General features: G+C 38.1%; 1 protein-coding gene across 3 annotated transcripts in view; it reads left to right on the plus strand.

Annotated features, from left to right (window-relative positions):
• Nucleotides 1-15101, plus strand: part of LOC126457774 (fatty-acid amide hydrolase 2) — a 104765-nt gene that overhangs the window by 57811 nt on the left and 31853 nt on the right. For all 3 annotated transcript variants that reach the window (XM_050094353.1, XM_050094354.1, XM_050094355.1), the window contains exon 5: nucleotides 2578-2689. In XM_050094353.1, the coding sequence (XP_049950310.1) occupies nucleotides 2578-2689 (112 nt within the window). The remainder of the gene's footprint in view (nucleotides 1-2577; nucleotides 2690-15101) is intronic.

Below are 15101 nucleotides of genomic sequence, written 5' to 3' on the forward strand. Positions count from 1 at the left end.
GCTAACAAGTTAATTAAATGACTGACTATAAGTACAAGAATTTGACAAAAATTGTTCTTGGTGAATGAATAAATGTTATTGCAAATCTCATTTGAGTGGACATCATTTCAGCAGAATGTTAAAATAAAACTGCACTTTTTTCAGCATTCTTTGTTGAATTTCTGTAATTTTTCTTGTCGTGAATGAGACCCACCAATTCTTAACTTTATGCCCAGCAAAACAGGCTCTGAAATGCATACCTTAAGAGCTACAAATACTTGTTCATCTTTTCCACAGTGAATCATATCTCTTCTGCTGAACATGTGCTCATAGCTTGTAACGTATGTATTTTAGACCTCAGGTTTACTAGACACTTTCTTCTTGTTTTGGTTCATGTTACTATGGTGCCAATCTGTAGTGAGTGTGTGGTATTCTTTGCAGTGGGAAGGAAATATTTTTGATAATATATTGATCATTTATCATTATACAGGGTGTTACAAAAAGGTACAGCCAAACTTTCAGTAAACATTCCTCACACACAAATAAAGAATAGATGTTATGTGGACATGTGTCCGGAAATGCTTAATTTCCATGTTGGAGCTCATTTTAGTTTCGTCAGTATGTACTGTACTTCCTCGATTCACCACCAGTTGGCCCAATTGAAGGAAGGTAATGTTGACTTCGATGCTTGTGTTGACATGCGACTCATTGCTCTACAGTACTAGCATCAAGCACATCAATACGTAGCATCAACAGGTTAGTGTTCATCACGAACGTGGTTTTGCAGTCAGTGCAATGTTTACAAATGTGGAGTTGGCAGATGCCATTTGATGTATGGATTAGCAAGGGGCAATAGCCATGGCGCGGTACGTTTATATCGAGACAGATTTCCAGAACGAAGGTGTCCCGACAGAAAGACGTTCGAAGCAATTGATTGGCGTCTTAGGGAGCTTGGAACATTCCAGCCTATGACTCGCGACTGAGGAAGACCTAGAATGATGAGGACACCTGCAATGGACGAGGCAATTCTTCATGCAGTTGACGATAGCCCTAATGTCAGCGTCATAGAAGTTGCTGCTGTACAAGGTAACGTTGACCACGTCACTGTATGGAGAGTGCTACGGGAGAACCAGTTGTTTCCGTACCATGTACAGTGTGTGCAGGCACTATCAGCAGCTGATTGGCCTCCACGGGTACACTTCTGCGAATGGTTCATCCAACAATGTGTCAATCCTCATTTCAGTGCAAATGTTCTCTTTCTGGATGAGGCTTCATTCCAACATGATCAAATTGTAAATTTTCACAATCAACACACGCAATTGTGCAATCACATCATCAACACAGATTTTCTGTGAACGTTTGGGCAGGCATTGTTGGTAATGTCTTGATTGGGCCCCATGTTCTTCCACCTACACTCAATGGAGCACGTTATCATGATTTCATACGGGATACTCTACCTGTGCTGCTAGAACATGTGCTTTTACAAGTACGACACAACATGTGGTTCATGTACGATGAAGCTCCTGCACACTTCTGTCGAAGTGTTCGTACGCTTCTCAACCACAGATTCGGTGACCAATGGATTGGTAGAGGTGGACCAATTCCACGGCCTCCACACTCTCCTGACCTCAACCCTCTTGACTTTCATTTATGGGGGCATTTGAAAGCTCTTGTCTACGCAACCCCAGTACCAAATGTAGAGACTCTTCGTTCTCGTATTGTGAATGGCTGTGATACAATACGCCATTCTCCAGGGCTGCATCATCGCATCAGGGATTCCATGCGACAGAGGGTGGATGCATGTATCCTCGCTAACGGAGGACATTTTGAACATTTCCTGTAACAAAGTGTTTGAAGTCACGCTGGTACGTTCTGTTGCTGTGTGTTTCCATTCCATGATTAATGTGATTTGAAGAGAAGTAATAAAATGAGCTCTAACATGGAAAGTAAGCATATCCGAACACATGTCCACATAACATATTTTCTTTCTTTGTGTGTGAGGAATGTTTCCTGAAAGTTTGGCCGTACCTTTTTGTAACACCCTGTGTAATAATAGTGCGTAAACTGCATATTAATATTGAGGGTTGAATAACACTTTGGTGGTTTTTTTGTTCTACTGATTTTTATTTGTATGAACTAGTTTTTGGCTTATTAGGTCATCTTCAGATAACTACTGGCTATTGGTTACAAGGAGCTTGTGTTCTTACGAACCAAACATTCTGGATTAAGATACCACGCACTTACATAAGATCTTCAATTGTGGTATATTGTCTTTGGAATTGTCAAACGTGTCTTTTGACTTCTTGTTCTGTAAAACTGTTCTTTAACATAATAAATCACATGTTATGGTTTGTCAGTAGCATGTATGACAACAATTAGAATTATTTAGAATACACGTTATTACAAAATTACAATTTTTTTGGTATTTGTTGTGAACAGTTGCACTGGACACTAATTGTTGGTTGTACAACAGCAGTGTTTTCGTTGGAGGTTACATTTTGTTATTAGAAAGTGGAAATGTTCTATCAAGAAGCAACGGAAGAATCCATAAATATGTTTATGAATAATTTCTTGACACTTTTTTTGTATTTCTAACAGGCAAGTCTCATTGCTGCAGCTGCTTCTCCATTAGGTATAGGCACAGACATTGGTGGTTCCATTCGAATTCCAGCATGTTGTTGTGGTATTTTCGGTCATAAGCCAACAACGGGTAAGTAACAATGTAATGTGGTGTTGGTCAGTTACTGGTATGTGAAATCATAGTATGAGAAACCGTAGTTCATTCTTTCAAATATGTTTAAAATTACTGGTAAATGATCATATAGCTTGCTGTGAAGCAGTTGGGAAAAACTGTATACAATTTTTCACTATCACTTAGTGTGAAGTTTCCTATTTTTCCTGCTGTCTTTCACTGTATCTAGAAATAAAAATAAAACAGTCATAATTTTTATTAATGTTATTGAACATCATACAAAGTTATTCAAGTAAAAGAACAGTAAAACAAATTTTCCAGTTTTCAAGTGCAAAATATTACATAAGATGGGGCATTTACCTCATAAACTGGTTAAATAATATTTCTGTAACTTATTTTGTTGGCTGTCTGCATAATCTGACAGCATGGTAGGATGTGGAAGTTCACAGAGGTAATTTTGTCGTCTTGGTAGAGGGACTCCTTGCACTATTTAAGGGCACTGGTTGGCTTTTACTAGGTATATAGGGAGTGATACCATACAATAAACCTAGTTTCGGTGCGGGCAGTGGCGGATCAGACCTAAGCTGTTTTAGCTTCCCTGTTAAAATCTATCAGTCAATCAATCAATCACTTTTGTCATCCACTCGAGACATTGTGATGCTGTATCTGCTCGTGGTAAGTGCTGCACTATGTAGACACTAATTTGCGAGTTCAAGTTCACCCTATCCGTTATTTCTTAAAACTGCTTTTTGGCTGCCTACTGAAAGTAAGCCTGGTGGAACTTCATGTGCTTCACTTTTTTACTCACCAGTAACTACTAGAAACATTTTTTCCATATAGTCGTCACCAGCCACCTACCACTGGCTGCCTGACGCCATCAGGCATCTGCCCAGGTGATCGTGACAAATGAACCTTGCATAAGTTTCTGCTGTCTCATTGACCAGCATAAAATTGTTTATTGTGTCAGTTTGATGATCTGTGTGAAATAAATTTGATGAGCCAAGTGAAAAAAATTCAGGAACACATGCATTTATGTTTCTCTGAAGTTCTAGTATTTATCTTGCAGTTATATATTTGATTTTGCATACTTGAATCTACTAAGTATTGTTTAAGCATTATAGAATAGTTAAAAGTGGAAAGTGGTGTAACATTTGTGGAATATTGTTCGCTCTGGACTTAACAGAGGAATGAAGGCAGCGGAGACAGCTTGAAACATTTGTTTCGTGTATGGGGTGAGTGGTATTGGGCAGATCACATCAGAATAGGATTTTCTTGTTTCAAGAAAGATCATTTTGACATGAATGATTTTCCGTATTCAGGAAGTCCTAATAGTTGACATGTGTAATGAACTGTAACCATTTAACCTTTGTGTGACACTTGAATTCAATAGGCAAGGTCCAGAAGTTGGGCGAAAGAGAACTGCATGCTCTAACTAAAAAACAACATATAAATTTTCTTGAACATCATCAGTTCACTCATTGAACATTTCTATGCAATATTATTATTGTTGACAAATTGTGATGCCTTTATGATAATTTGTCAAGAAGAAATTAATGGCTGAAATGTAATGAAAGACATTTCCTTGAGCAACAGGCAGTGTAACCAGATAATATTTTGCACCTGGTGGCACAAAAAGGGTGTTGTGCACTACAAACTACTTGGCAGGGATGTGTCCATCACAGCTGGCATTTTTGGCAATAACTGAGAAATCTTTCAGTCACACAGTATAAGAAAAATGGCCAACAAAACTGTATCAAGTGTTGCTGTTGCATGATAACTGCCCCCATTTACTCTGCTGATTTTACAAACAGAACTGTCCAGGAGTTTGTATGGGAAGGCACTCCTCACACACTTATTCTTCTGATTTTGATGTTTGCCTTTTCCACTCCTTGTCAAACAGCCATAAGAAAATTACTTTCTGGATGAAAATGAATTCCAAACCTGGCTTGGTGGCATCTATCAACTAGGTGTGGAATTTGTCGAGTAGGTGAGCATTGTCAAACTGTTTTAGACAATCTGTGATAATATATTTTTGAGATTAACTTCTCTCTTATGATTTCTGTTATGTTCAAGAAAGTAATTGAAAAACAGTGTTAAAATATGCACTGCACCAATAAATTGCACCTGTAACACAAGCATGCCTAAATTGACATGAGTTAGTAAGATATTAGGCACTTTGAAGTTTGAAATGGTCTTTGTTGTTGTGCTCTCCTGAAAAAAGTTAAAGTATGGAAATGTGGAGGTTGGAGTAGCTTCATAAAGAAACCCAGTTAATAAATTACACAGTGCCACAGTTTCATAAATAGAATTGTGTATTCATAAAAACCAAAAACTGTGTTGGCAGAAACAGAAAAAAGGCATTTCTAATTGTATAGTATCATAATTTTTTTGCCCTTGGACTATGGTATGATGTAAGTGTTGAGAAGACTTATGATGAACAAGTTATCTTAGAATTTCCATACTGATTTCCGATATGGCTGCTTGTAGTTCTATCAAAGAAATATCACAGCCTGGTGTCCATTGAGACTGAAACAAGCCAGTGCATTCATGTCTCCCTTATTGCCCCAGTGGTAGCTAGGACAGATAACTCACAATGTAAATGCAATATTATTTGCAATTTCTGAGTAAAATGACCTTCATGGCCTCAAAACTATACGTTTATAAACTGATGTCACTCCTTGAGTGAAAATCACTCATATTTCTCAACGGAAATGTCAAGAAAATATCTATTGAATTTAGCAGGATAATTCTGTGCTGCCAGGAAGTAACTCTACACTCACAGAGATTCCAAAAAATTCTGTGTTGTTGCCAAGTTTGTTATGCTACCAGCAGGAAGAATGCATTTCTGCAGCTGATCGGATTTTTGAGAGGGCACAGAAGTTAGTACAGCTTGATGCTCAAAGACTTAGCTGCTGAGGGTCAGAATACCAAAATTATAGGCCAATGAGTTTTATTCCCCATTTCAGTAACTAGGTTTACAAACTGGAGTGTAGTTACTGATAATACTCAGATGCACCAACTGCAAATTAAACATCATAAATCAATAACTATCTAAATTATTTTTGTGTTTCTGTCTTAAGTGACTGAAAACTCATTCACAAGATGCAATTCACCTCTTGGATCACCTCCAGTTATTATAGTGTAAAAATTATGAGTACTCTACATATATTTTGACCATTATAGATGTATAAAAGGTTTTTTTTTAAGAATTATGCCATTGACACTGTCCCCAAAATGAAGGAATGCAATTGAAAAGGGTAAAACATAGCACTGATTGCAGAATGTGAGCACCCACAGAGATACTTCGTAAGCTACAAAGAATGTGAAAGTTCCAAATCAAGAAAGTCTGTTGTATAGTCTTTGTGGGGCATCCACAATGGTCGTAAAATCCTTTATTTTGGATAAAATTTTACACATGACTCAGGTTTCAGGATGTAAATTCCATCTTCAGGCAGAACAAAAAATGAAGTAAACTCTATAAAATTAACATTAACAGGTTCCATACAAATATGAATATCAGGTCCTGCCTAGATTGCATAACAGAAAATCATACCAGTCATATAAAAAAAATCCAATAAATTTATCAAGTAGCAAGTGAGATCGTGTGCAGGTGAGGCATGAAAATGTTCTTCAAGCTAGCCAGTACCACACTGTAAAAAAAAAAAAAAAAAAAAAAAAAACCCATGAATGAATCAACAAAATAAACACTCATTGCCAGACTGATGTAGCCTAGGAACTGACTATGAATGGCCAGACACATGGCATTGGCTTAAGAATGAAATATTAAGGCATAAATACTGCAGAATTCCAATTTGTGAACCTCCAAAGTAGCTTACTATATAAGTGTCCCACCTGCCACATGCCATGGATATCCAACAAGACCTGTCAATAGACTGCCGCTTGAACCACAATGAGGCATCTCAGGACACACATGTCATAGGGTGGCCATCCCCAGAACTAATGCCGAGGGTTAGAGGGACAACCAAAGAAATTATAGCTAACAACATGATTGCAACCCCACATTTTCTCCCAGATGCCATCTGCTTTAATAGTGCTAAAACCATATTACCGCATGAGTGGCATTAACTAAGACAGGTCTGGTACAGAACAAACAGTAACAGCAAAACATACAGTGTATAATGCAATTGTCAAGAAATAAAAATAATAAAAATGTATAATGAAATCGTCTAGAAATAACAATAAAAATAATAAAAATATGTTATGAAATAGACCAAACCAACATTTCACAAATTAAACATAATAGTGGAAGATATGTCCAGTATATATACACTTCACCTTAAGAATACAATGCTATGGATGCAGATAGCACAAAATCTCCAGTGAAGGAGAAGTCAGTGTGATTAGTAAACACAAAGAAATACTGAATATATATACACGGCTGCAGAGTTACACATTAGTTCAAAGCTGAGGAGCATTATATTATGTACAAAGCTGTTAATAGAAAAACTGAACCTAAAAACATTATGCAACACCTCCCAACATGCATGAAACAAAACCTCTAAGATTGGGGGATGAGATGTTATGGATGCAAATAACACAAAGATGGCCAAATCTGACCACCTGCTATAGTGGAGACTGGTGCAGACATTGTAGATAGTTAATGAGTTTCTCAGTGAGGCTAGTGTCTGGATGTTGCAACTTGCACTTCATGATTTTTAACTCTTCCAAAATGTTAAGGACCAGTCCTTTTTACTGTATATGTGAGATTTCTAAGTCATTCTTAATGTTATGGAGTCTGTGCATATTGCGAACCAAAAGCAGTGCCAAAGTTGACTTACAATTATGAGTGGTACCATGTTCTCTGAAAATATCAACATTATGATATGGGCCAACAACATGCTCTTCATGCTGGCCTCGAAGGTGCTCATTATTTTTAGGTACAAAAAAGATGGGAATAACACAGACAGATCTCAAACTTCTCCATAGTTTATTGGATATGGGGCAGAAGTAAGGGATTTTACAATCTGTTTTCCTTTAATCCTTTTTTGTTTTATTTTTCGAAACAAATCATTGAGAACTTAACATGAATAATCATTCTGCTGTGCCATATAATTAACCGTAGCACCACAAAGGGGGAGGGGGGGGGGCAAAAATTGCCCACAATATTTGTTTTATTTGTGTAATATATCTATTTGTTGGAGTGAAGAAGCAAGAATTTAGGTAGTTGTGTAAAAATATCTACAGTATGTGCTGTCATGGTTTTATAATTTTTGTGAATTATTTAAATCCGCCTATTATATTTAATTTAAATGCGAGCAGTTTTTGCCCCCTCCCCCCCCCCCCCCCCCTCCCCAATATGGCAGAAAGAAATGCAGTTTCTGACCACTGTATTGTGTTGCCATTGTTGTTTTGAAATAAATCTCCTTTGTTGTTCGAGCAGTTGTACATTACTCACAGTTCTAATAAAATGTATCACCAGTATCAGAGGTTTCTCACAGATGAAGAGGTGTCAGCTATAATAAATAAAGCAAGTGAAGGTGATGAAAGTGATCCCAAAGAAGATGATACAGTTGTGACATATGATAGTGACACATCAATTGAAAATGAATCAAGTTCATGGAGTTCATCCCCTGATAAACAGCAGATTTCTTACGTCGATTGCAGGGATTGCATTTGAATGACTCTGATATTTTAGTCAGTTTTGATGTGGTTTCTCTTTTCACTCGTGTTCCTCTCTCTCATTCGTTGCAGCTAATTGAGGTTAAGTTTGGTGTCGAATTAACAAATTTGATTCGACATGTGCTGACTTCCACTTACTTTTTATTCAATGGTCAGTACTACGAACAGGCTGATGGAGTTGCAATGGGAAGCCCGTTGTCACCTATTGTGGCCAATTTGTTTATGGAGAACTTTGAGGAACGTGCATTGGAGTCAGCGACCTTGAAACCTGATTGTTTCTTCAGATATGTAGATGATACTTTTGTTGTGTGGCCTCATGGTAGCAAGAATTTAAACCGGTTTTTGGAACATCTGAATTCAATCCACCCGAATATTCAGTTCACTATGGAGGTGGAAAAGAATGGATGCCTTCCCTTCCTTGATGTTTTGGTCAAAAGGAAGACTGATGGTACGTAGGGACATTCTGTTTATAGGAAGCCCACCCACACCGACTTGTATCTGTGAGCTGATAGTTGTCACCATCCAGCTCAGCATGAAGGAGTACTTCGCACCTTGGTTCACAGGGCCCACGTTATCTCAGACCCTGAAAGTTTGGCAGCTGAGCTAGCACATCTCGAAGTCACCTTTCGTCAGAATGGTTATAGTGAGAGGCAGATCAAATGTGCGTTGCGCCATCAGCCTTCTGCGCAACGGGTGAGGGACGATAGCAACGAAGTGGCACCTAAGTCTATGGCCTTTTTGCCTTACGCAGGAAGCATTTCCAACAGGATTGGCTGTATTTTACGGAAATATGATGTGAAATGTGTTTTTCGACCACCTTCCAAGATTAAGGCCCTGTTGGCGTCTGTAAAAGATGATCTTGGTTTGCGTAAGGCTGGGGTCTATCGTATTCCTTGCAGTTGTGGCAAGTCATATATTGGTCAGACAATCAGGACTGTGGAAGACCGGTGTATTGAACATAAGCGTCACACACGCTTACAACAGCCGAGCAAACCCACTATTGCAGAACATTGCCTTGACACCGGTCATCCTATGGAATACAACAACACGGAGATTCTGGCTTGCACGTCAAACTATTGGGATAGTGTTATTAAGGAAGCTGTTGAAATCAGACTATCAAGCAACCTTATTAACAGAGATGGTGGATTTTGTTTAAATGCTGCTTGGAATCCGGCTCTCTCTTTCCTCAAAAAACAGAGGGACAAAATTAGTGCTACCTCACCTGTTGATTAATAGTAACCATCGATATTTCTGACGTTGGTTATCTTTGGTTGTGTTGACACTTGTTCTGTGTGTGGTATCTTCCTTGTTTTTTCTCGATGAACCGAGGTATTAAATTTGCTTGCACATTTTTTCTTCCTTGTATTTGTGCCTTGAGAATGGCAAGGTGTGCTCCTGCCGAAATATCGGCGGTGTCCGATGACGTCACCCGGCAGCAAACCCGTAAGTTATTTGAACATTCGATTTGCCGGGAAAAGTTAAGGTCTCACAATATAACAACAGATCGTTATTATACATCTATAGACATAGACGAGGGGCTTTACAATGATGACAAGTTAACTTTGATGGATACACTGAAGAGTAACAGAAAACACGTACCAGAACAGCTAAAGAAGACAAGGGTTGAGAGCTATATTGCTCTAAGTTCTTATTCACAGATCCGAAAACAGGCAATGCACCAGTTACCTTGGTTTCATACATCTCCAAACTGAAGCCTACTAAGAATCTCCTACTTCTTTCCACACAACACAATGATAACAAGGTGGATGAGTTGACAGAGAAAAAGAAGTCAAACATCAATCTCTACCACAATGAAACCAAAGGGGGCATAGACAGCATTGATCAAATGACGCAACATCATTCAGTAAAACGAGGAATGAGAAGGTGGCCATTACCTCTCTTTTTCACCTTGATAGATATTGCCTGTCTCAGTGCTGGAACAATTTTCATGATAAATAACCCAAACTGGAGTAGAAGCAGCATAATGTAAGAAGGCTGTATCTGCTAGAATTAGGTCAATAGCTCATTAGGCGAGCTGTGGAAGAGAGAGCAAAGAATATCATGGGTTTACAAAAGCCTATCATCTGTGCGATGGAAAGTGCTCCAGGGAAAATGCTGCCCAGCATTTCTGCAACTGTTCAATCTGTTGGATTTTAATCAAGAGGAAGATGTCACATCTGTTTCAAGAGTAAAAACCGTAAAAACTCTAAAAAGGAAATAGAAAAGATAGCCACTCAGACTGGCAACACGAATGTGCATTTCGTGGAACTGTTTCAGCGTCACGATCGGCCTCATCTTAATACAGCCGTCAGGCGTAATAACATGAGACTTGGGGGTGCGCTGATGACAGAAGGCATGAGTCACATTTCAGTGGTGTCGGTGGAGTCTATCAGTAGGACGGGTTTCACTAGACATGGCCTGCACCTCAACAGGTATGGGAAGGGGAGGTTGGCAAAACTTGTAGGTGACAGCATAGGTGGGGGTGGTGGGATCACTCATGGGAAAATTCCGGTAGTTGTGGGTGTTAGAGCTGTACCTTTTTTAGATTGAAGTCAGCTGATAGGTATTCCTGCTTAAGGGAAGTCTCTCTAACAAAGAAGCCACTTTCTACAAAGCTTGGGTATCCGATTAATGAGGGAATTAGTATATTTCATCAAAATATACAAGGTATTAGAGATAAAGTTAGTGAACTGCTTATAGATGTTGACTCTGAAATTATTGGTATATCTGAACACTTCTTAAATAAGGAGATAATTCAGAGGCTTCCTTTACCAGGATACAGGTTGGCTGGCAGCTTTTCTAGGAGCTCTTTGCGGTGTGGGGGAGTAGCCATGTATGTGAAAAACGGTATCCCATTTGAGTCAATTGATGTTTCAAAGTACTGCACTGAAAAGGTGTTTGAATGTTGTGCAGGTGTGGTTAAATTTAGTGGAGCTAAACTTCTTACTGTTGTTATTTATAGATCCCCAGACTCCGATTTCACAACTTTTTTGCTAAAGCTAGAGGAGGTTCTTGGTTCACTTTATAGGAAATACAAAAAGTTAGTTATATGTGGTGACTTCAATATTAATTGTATAAGTGATTGTGCAAGGAAAAGGATGCTGGTAGACCTCCTCAATTCATATAATCTTATGCAAACCGTATTCTTTCCAACGAGAGTGCAAGGGAACAGTAGAACAACCATAGACAATATTTTTGTTCATTTGTCATTATTAGAAGGGCATTCTGTTAGCAAAAAGGTGAATGGCCTTTCAGATCATGATGCACAAATTTTAAGCCTAAAAGATTTTTGTGCTGCAACACATGTTAAAGATAGTTACCAACTTTTTAGGAAAGCTGATCCAGTTGCTGTACAGACTTTTGTAAACCTTATCAAGGAACAAGAGTGGCAAGATGTTTATAGTGCTGATACAGTAGACGATAAATATAATGCTTTCCTCAAGACTTTTCTCATGCTCTTTGAAAGTTGTTTTCCGTTAGAACGTTCAAAACAGGGTACTAGCACAAGCAGGCAGCCTGGGTGGCTGACTAAAGGGATAAGAATATCTTGTAGAACAAAGTGGCAATTATATCAAAACGTTAGAAACAGTCAAAATCTAAATACAGCAGCCCATTACAAACAGTATTGTAAGGTGCTTAAAAAAGTTATTAGGAAGGCAAAAAGTATGTGGTATGCAGATAGAATAGCTAAGTCTCAGGATAAAATTAAAACCATATGGTCAGTCGTAAAGGAAGTGGCTGGTCTGCAGAGACAGGTCGAGAATATAGAATCAGTGCGTAGTGGGGATGTCCGTGTTACTGATAAGTCGCATATATGTAGAGTACTTAATAATCACTTTCTGAATATAGCAGGTGAACTAAATAGAAACCTAGTCCCAACAGGGAATCATATAGCGCTCTTAGAAAAAAGTGTTCCGAGACTGTTACCTGAAATGCTCCTCCATGATACTGACAAGAGGGAGATTGAGTTAATAATTAAATCACTAAAGACCAAGAACTCTCATGGATATGACGGGGTATCTAGCAGAATACTGAAGTATTGTTCCACATATGTTAGCTCAGTACTTAGCCATATCTGTAACTTTTCCTTTAGGAGTGGTCGGTTTCCTGACCGATTAAAGTACTCGGTAGTGAAGCCACTTTATAAAAAGGGAGACAGGGATAATGTTGACAATTATAGACCTATTTCTATGCCATCGGTGTTTGCTAAAGTTATCGAGAGGGTTGTATATACAAGGTTACTGCAGCATTTAAATTCACATAATTTGCTGTCAAATGTACAGTTTGGTTTTAGAAATGGCTTAACAACTGAAAATGCTATAGTCTCTTTTCTCTGTGAGGTTTTGGACGGATTAAATAAAAGGTTGCGAACGTTAGGTGTTTTCTTTGATTTAACGAAGGCTTTTGACTGTGTTGACCACAAAATATTACTGCAGAAGTTGGAACATTATGGAGTAAGGGGAGTAGCTTACAATTGGTTCGCCTCCTACTTTAAGAACAGAAAGCAGAAGGTAATCCTCCGCAATATTGAGAGTGGTAATGATGTTCAGTCCCAATGGGGCACTGTTAAATGGGGCGTTCCCCAAGGGTCGGTGCTGGGGCCACTGCTGTTTCTTATTTATGTAAATGATATGCCTTCTAGTATTACAGGTGATTCAAAAATATTTCTGTTTGCTGATGACACCACCTTGGTAGTGAAGGATCTTGTGTGTAATATTGAAACATTATCAAATAATGTAGTTCATGATATAAGTTCGTGGCTTGTGGAAAATAATTTGATGCTAAATCACAGTAAGACTCAGTTTTTACAGTTTCTAACCCACAATTCAACAAGAACTGACATTTTAATCAGACAGAATGGGCATGTTATAAGTGAGACGGAACAGTTCAAGTTCCTAGGCGTACGGATAGATAGTAAGCTGTTGTGGAAAGCCCATGTTCAGGATCTTGTTCAGAAACTAAATGCCGCTTTATTTACCATTAGAACAGTATCTGAAATAAGTGACATTTCAACACGAAAAGAAGTATACTTCGCATATTTTCATACGCTTATGTCATATGGTATTATTTTTTGGGGTAATTCTTCTGATTCAAAAAGGGTATTTTTGGCTCAAAAACGGGCTATTCGAGCTATGTATGGTGTAAGTTCGAAAACCTCTTGTCGACCCCTATTCAATAGTCTGGGAATTTTGACATTGCCCTCACAGTATGTATTTTCTTTAATGTCGTTTGTTGTTAGCAATATTAGCTTATTCCCAAGAGTTAGCAGCTTTCACTCAGTTAATACTAGGCAGAAATCAAATCTGCATGTGGAATGCACTTCCTTGACTCTTGTGCAGAAAGGAGTGCAGTATTCTGCTGCATCAATTTTCAATATGCTACCACAAGAACTCAAAAATCTTAGCAGTAGCCCAAACACTTTTAAGTCTAAACTGAAGAGTTTCCTCATGGCTCACTCCTTCTATTCTGTCGAGGAGCTCCTGGAAGAGCTAAAAAATTAAGCAAATTCCAGTGTTACATTCTTGGTTTTCTTTATTTAAACTAACGACTTGTCATCTGAATATGTTTCTGATATTTCATTTTATCTGTTTCTACAATCGTGTTATAATTTCATGTATTGACTCGTTCCATGACCATGGAGACTTCTCCTAAATGTGGTCCCACGGAACAATAAATAAATAAATAAAAAAAAAAAAAAAAGACAAGATGACAGAAGTGTCTATAGTTTGTTGCTGGTGTTCCAAGTATGTGTGTTCCACTCATTCTGCAAAAACAATCATATGCAAAGCTTTTGAAATAAAAAGTGAGTAGGAAGGAAAAACTCAATTGTAATTCCTGACTTTGATTTTCTGTTTTCTTATTTGTGGTTTGCTATTGTATGTTCTTTTATGATTTTGTAATATAAGTCTGATGTCTATGGAAGTGTTAGTTTCATGATAAAAATATACTAATATTTCTCATATTCATGACCTTATTTATTGTATTTGTTTATGTTATAATGTTCCTGATAACTGTGGAAAGTGTGTTGCAACCTAGTAAAGAAATTCCTATTCATTAAATAATCAAAACAAACAAAACATTAAAAAGTGAAATGAATGTGAGGGCAATTTTTGCACCCCCCCCCCCCCCCTTAGACATCCATGTGACAGATCCAAGCTTAGTGGTGCTAGGGTTAATAGCCTCTAATTCTTTGTTCGCAGCACTAGGACTCAGTAGGATTTCTGACATCAGATGGAGCAGTGACCGAAAAACAGCTGTTCTATAACACTTTGGGTGCTCAGACAAATGGAGAAGTCAGCATGACTAGTAAACATCAAAATAGTACTGAATATATATTGAGTATGTAGCTGCAGAGCTATACATTTGTTACAGAGTTGAGGAACAGTGTATTAGGTACAAGTTTGTTGAAAGAAAAATTGAACCTAGCTCTGAAAACATCATGAAACACCTCCCAGTTGGCATGACATGCAACCTCCAAGGTCACAAAATGAGATGTTATAGATGCAGATTATACGAAGATGACCAAAATTAGAATTTCTAGACACTTCAACAATAGACTGTGCAAAGTTTCCTCCATGATGCCACAGATCATTCTAACCACACTTTTGTGAGCTAATAAGTTTCCTTGTGCAGACACACAATTGCCCAAAAATATGATACCATAGCAGATAAAAATGTCATAGAAACATTTCATAGTCAGAGATCACAGGAGATAATTTTTGTAGTGAAGATAACACAGTACTAAATTTCTGCACAGGACCCTGAATGTGATTAATCAAAGACAGAGTTT

This window comes from Schistocerca serialis, chromosome 2 (genome assembly GCF_023864345.2).
Source record: "Schistocerca serialis cubense isolate TAMUIC-IGC-003099 chromosome 2, iqSchSeri2.2, whole genome shotgun sequence".
In the NCBI taxonomy this organism is placed as follows: domain Eukaryota; kingdom Metazoa; phylum Arthropoda; class Insecta; order Orthoptera; family Acrididae; genus Schistocerca; species Schistocerca serialis.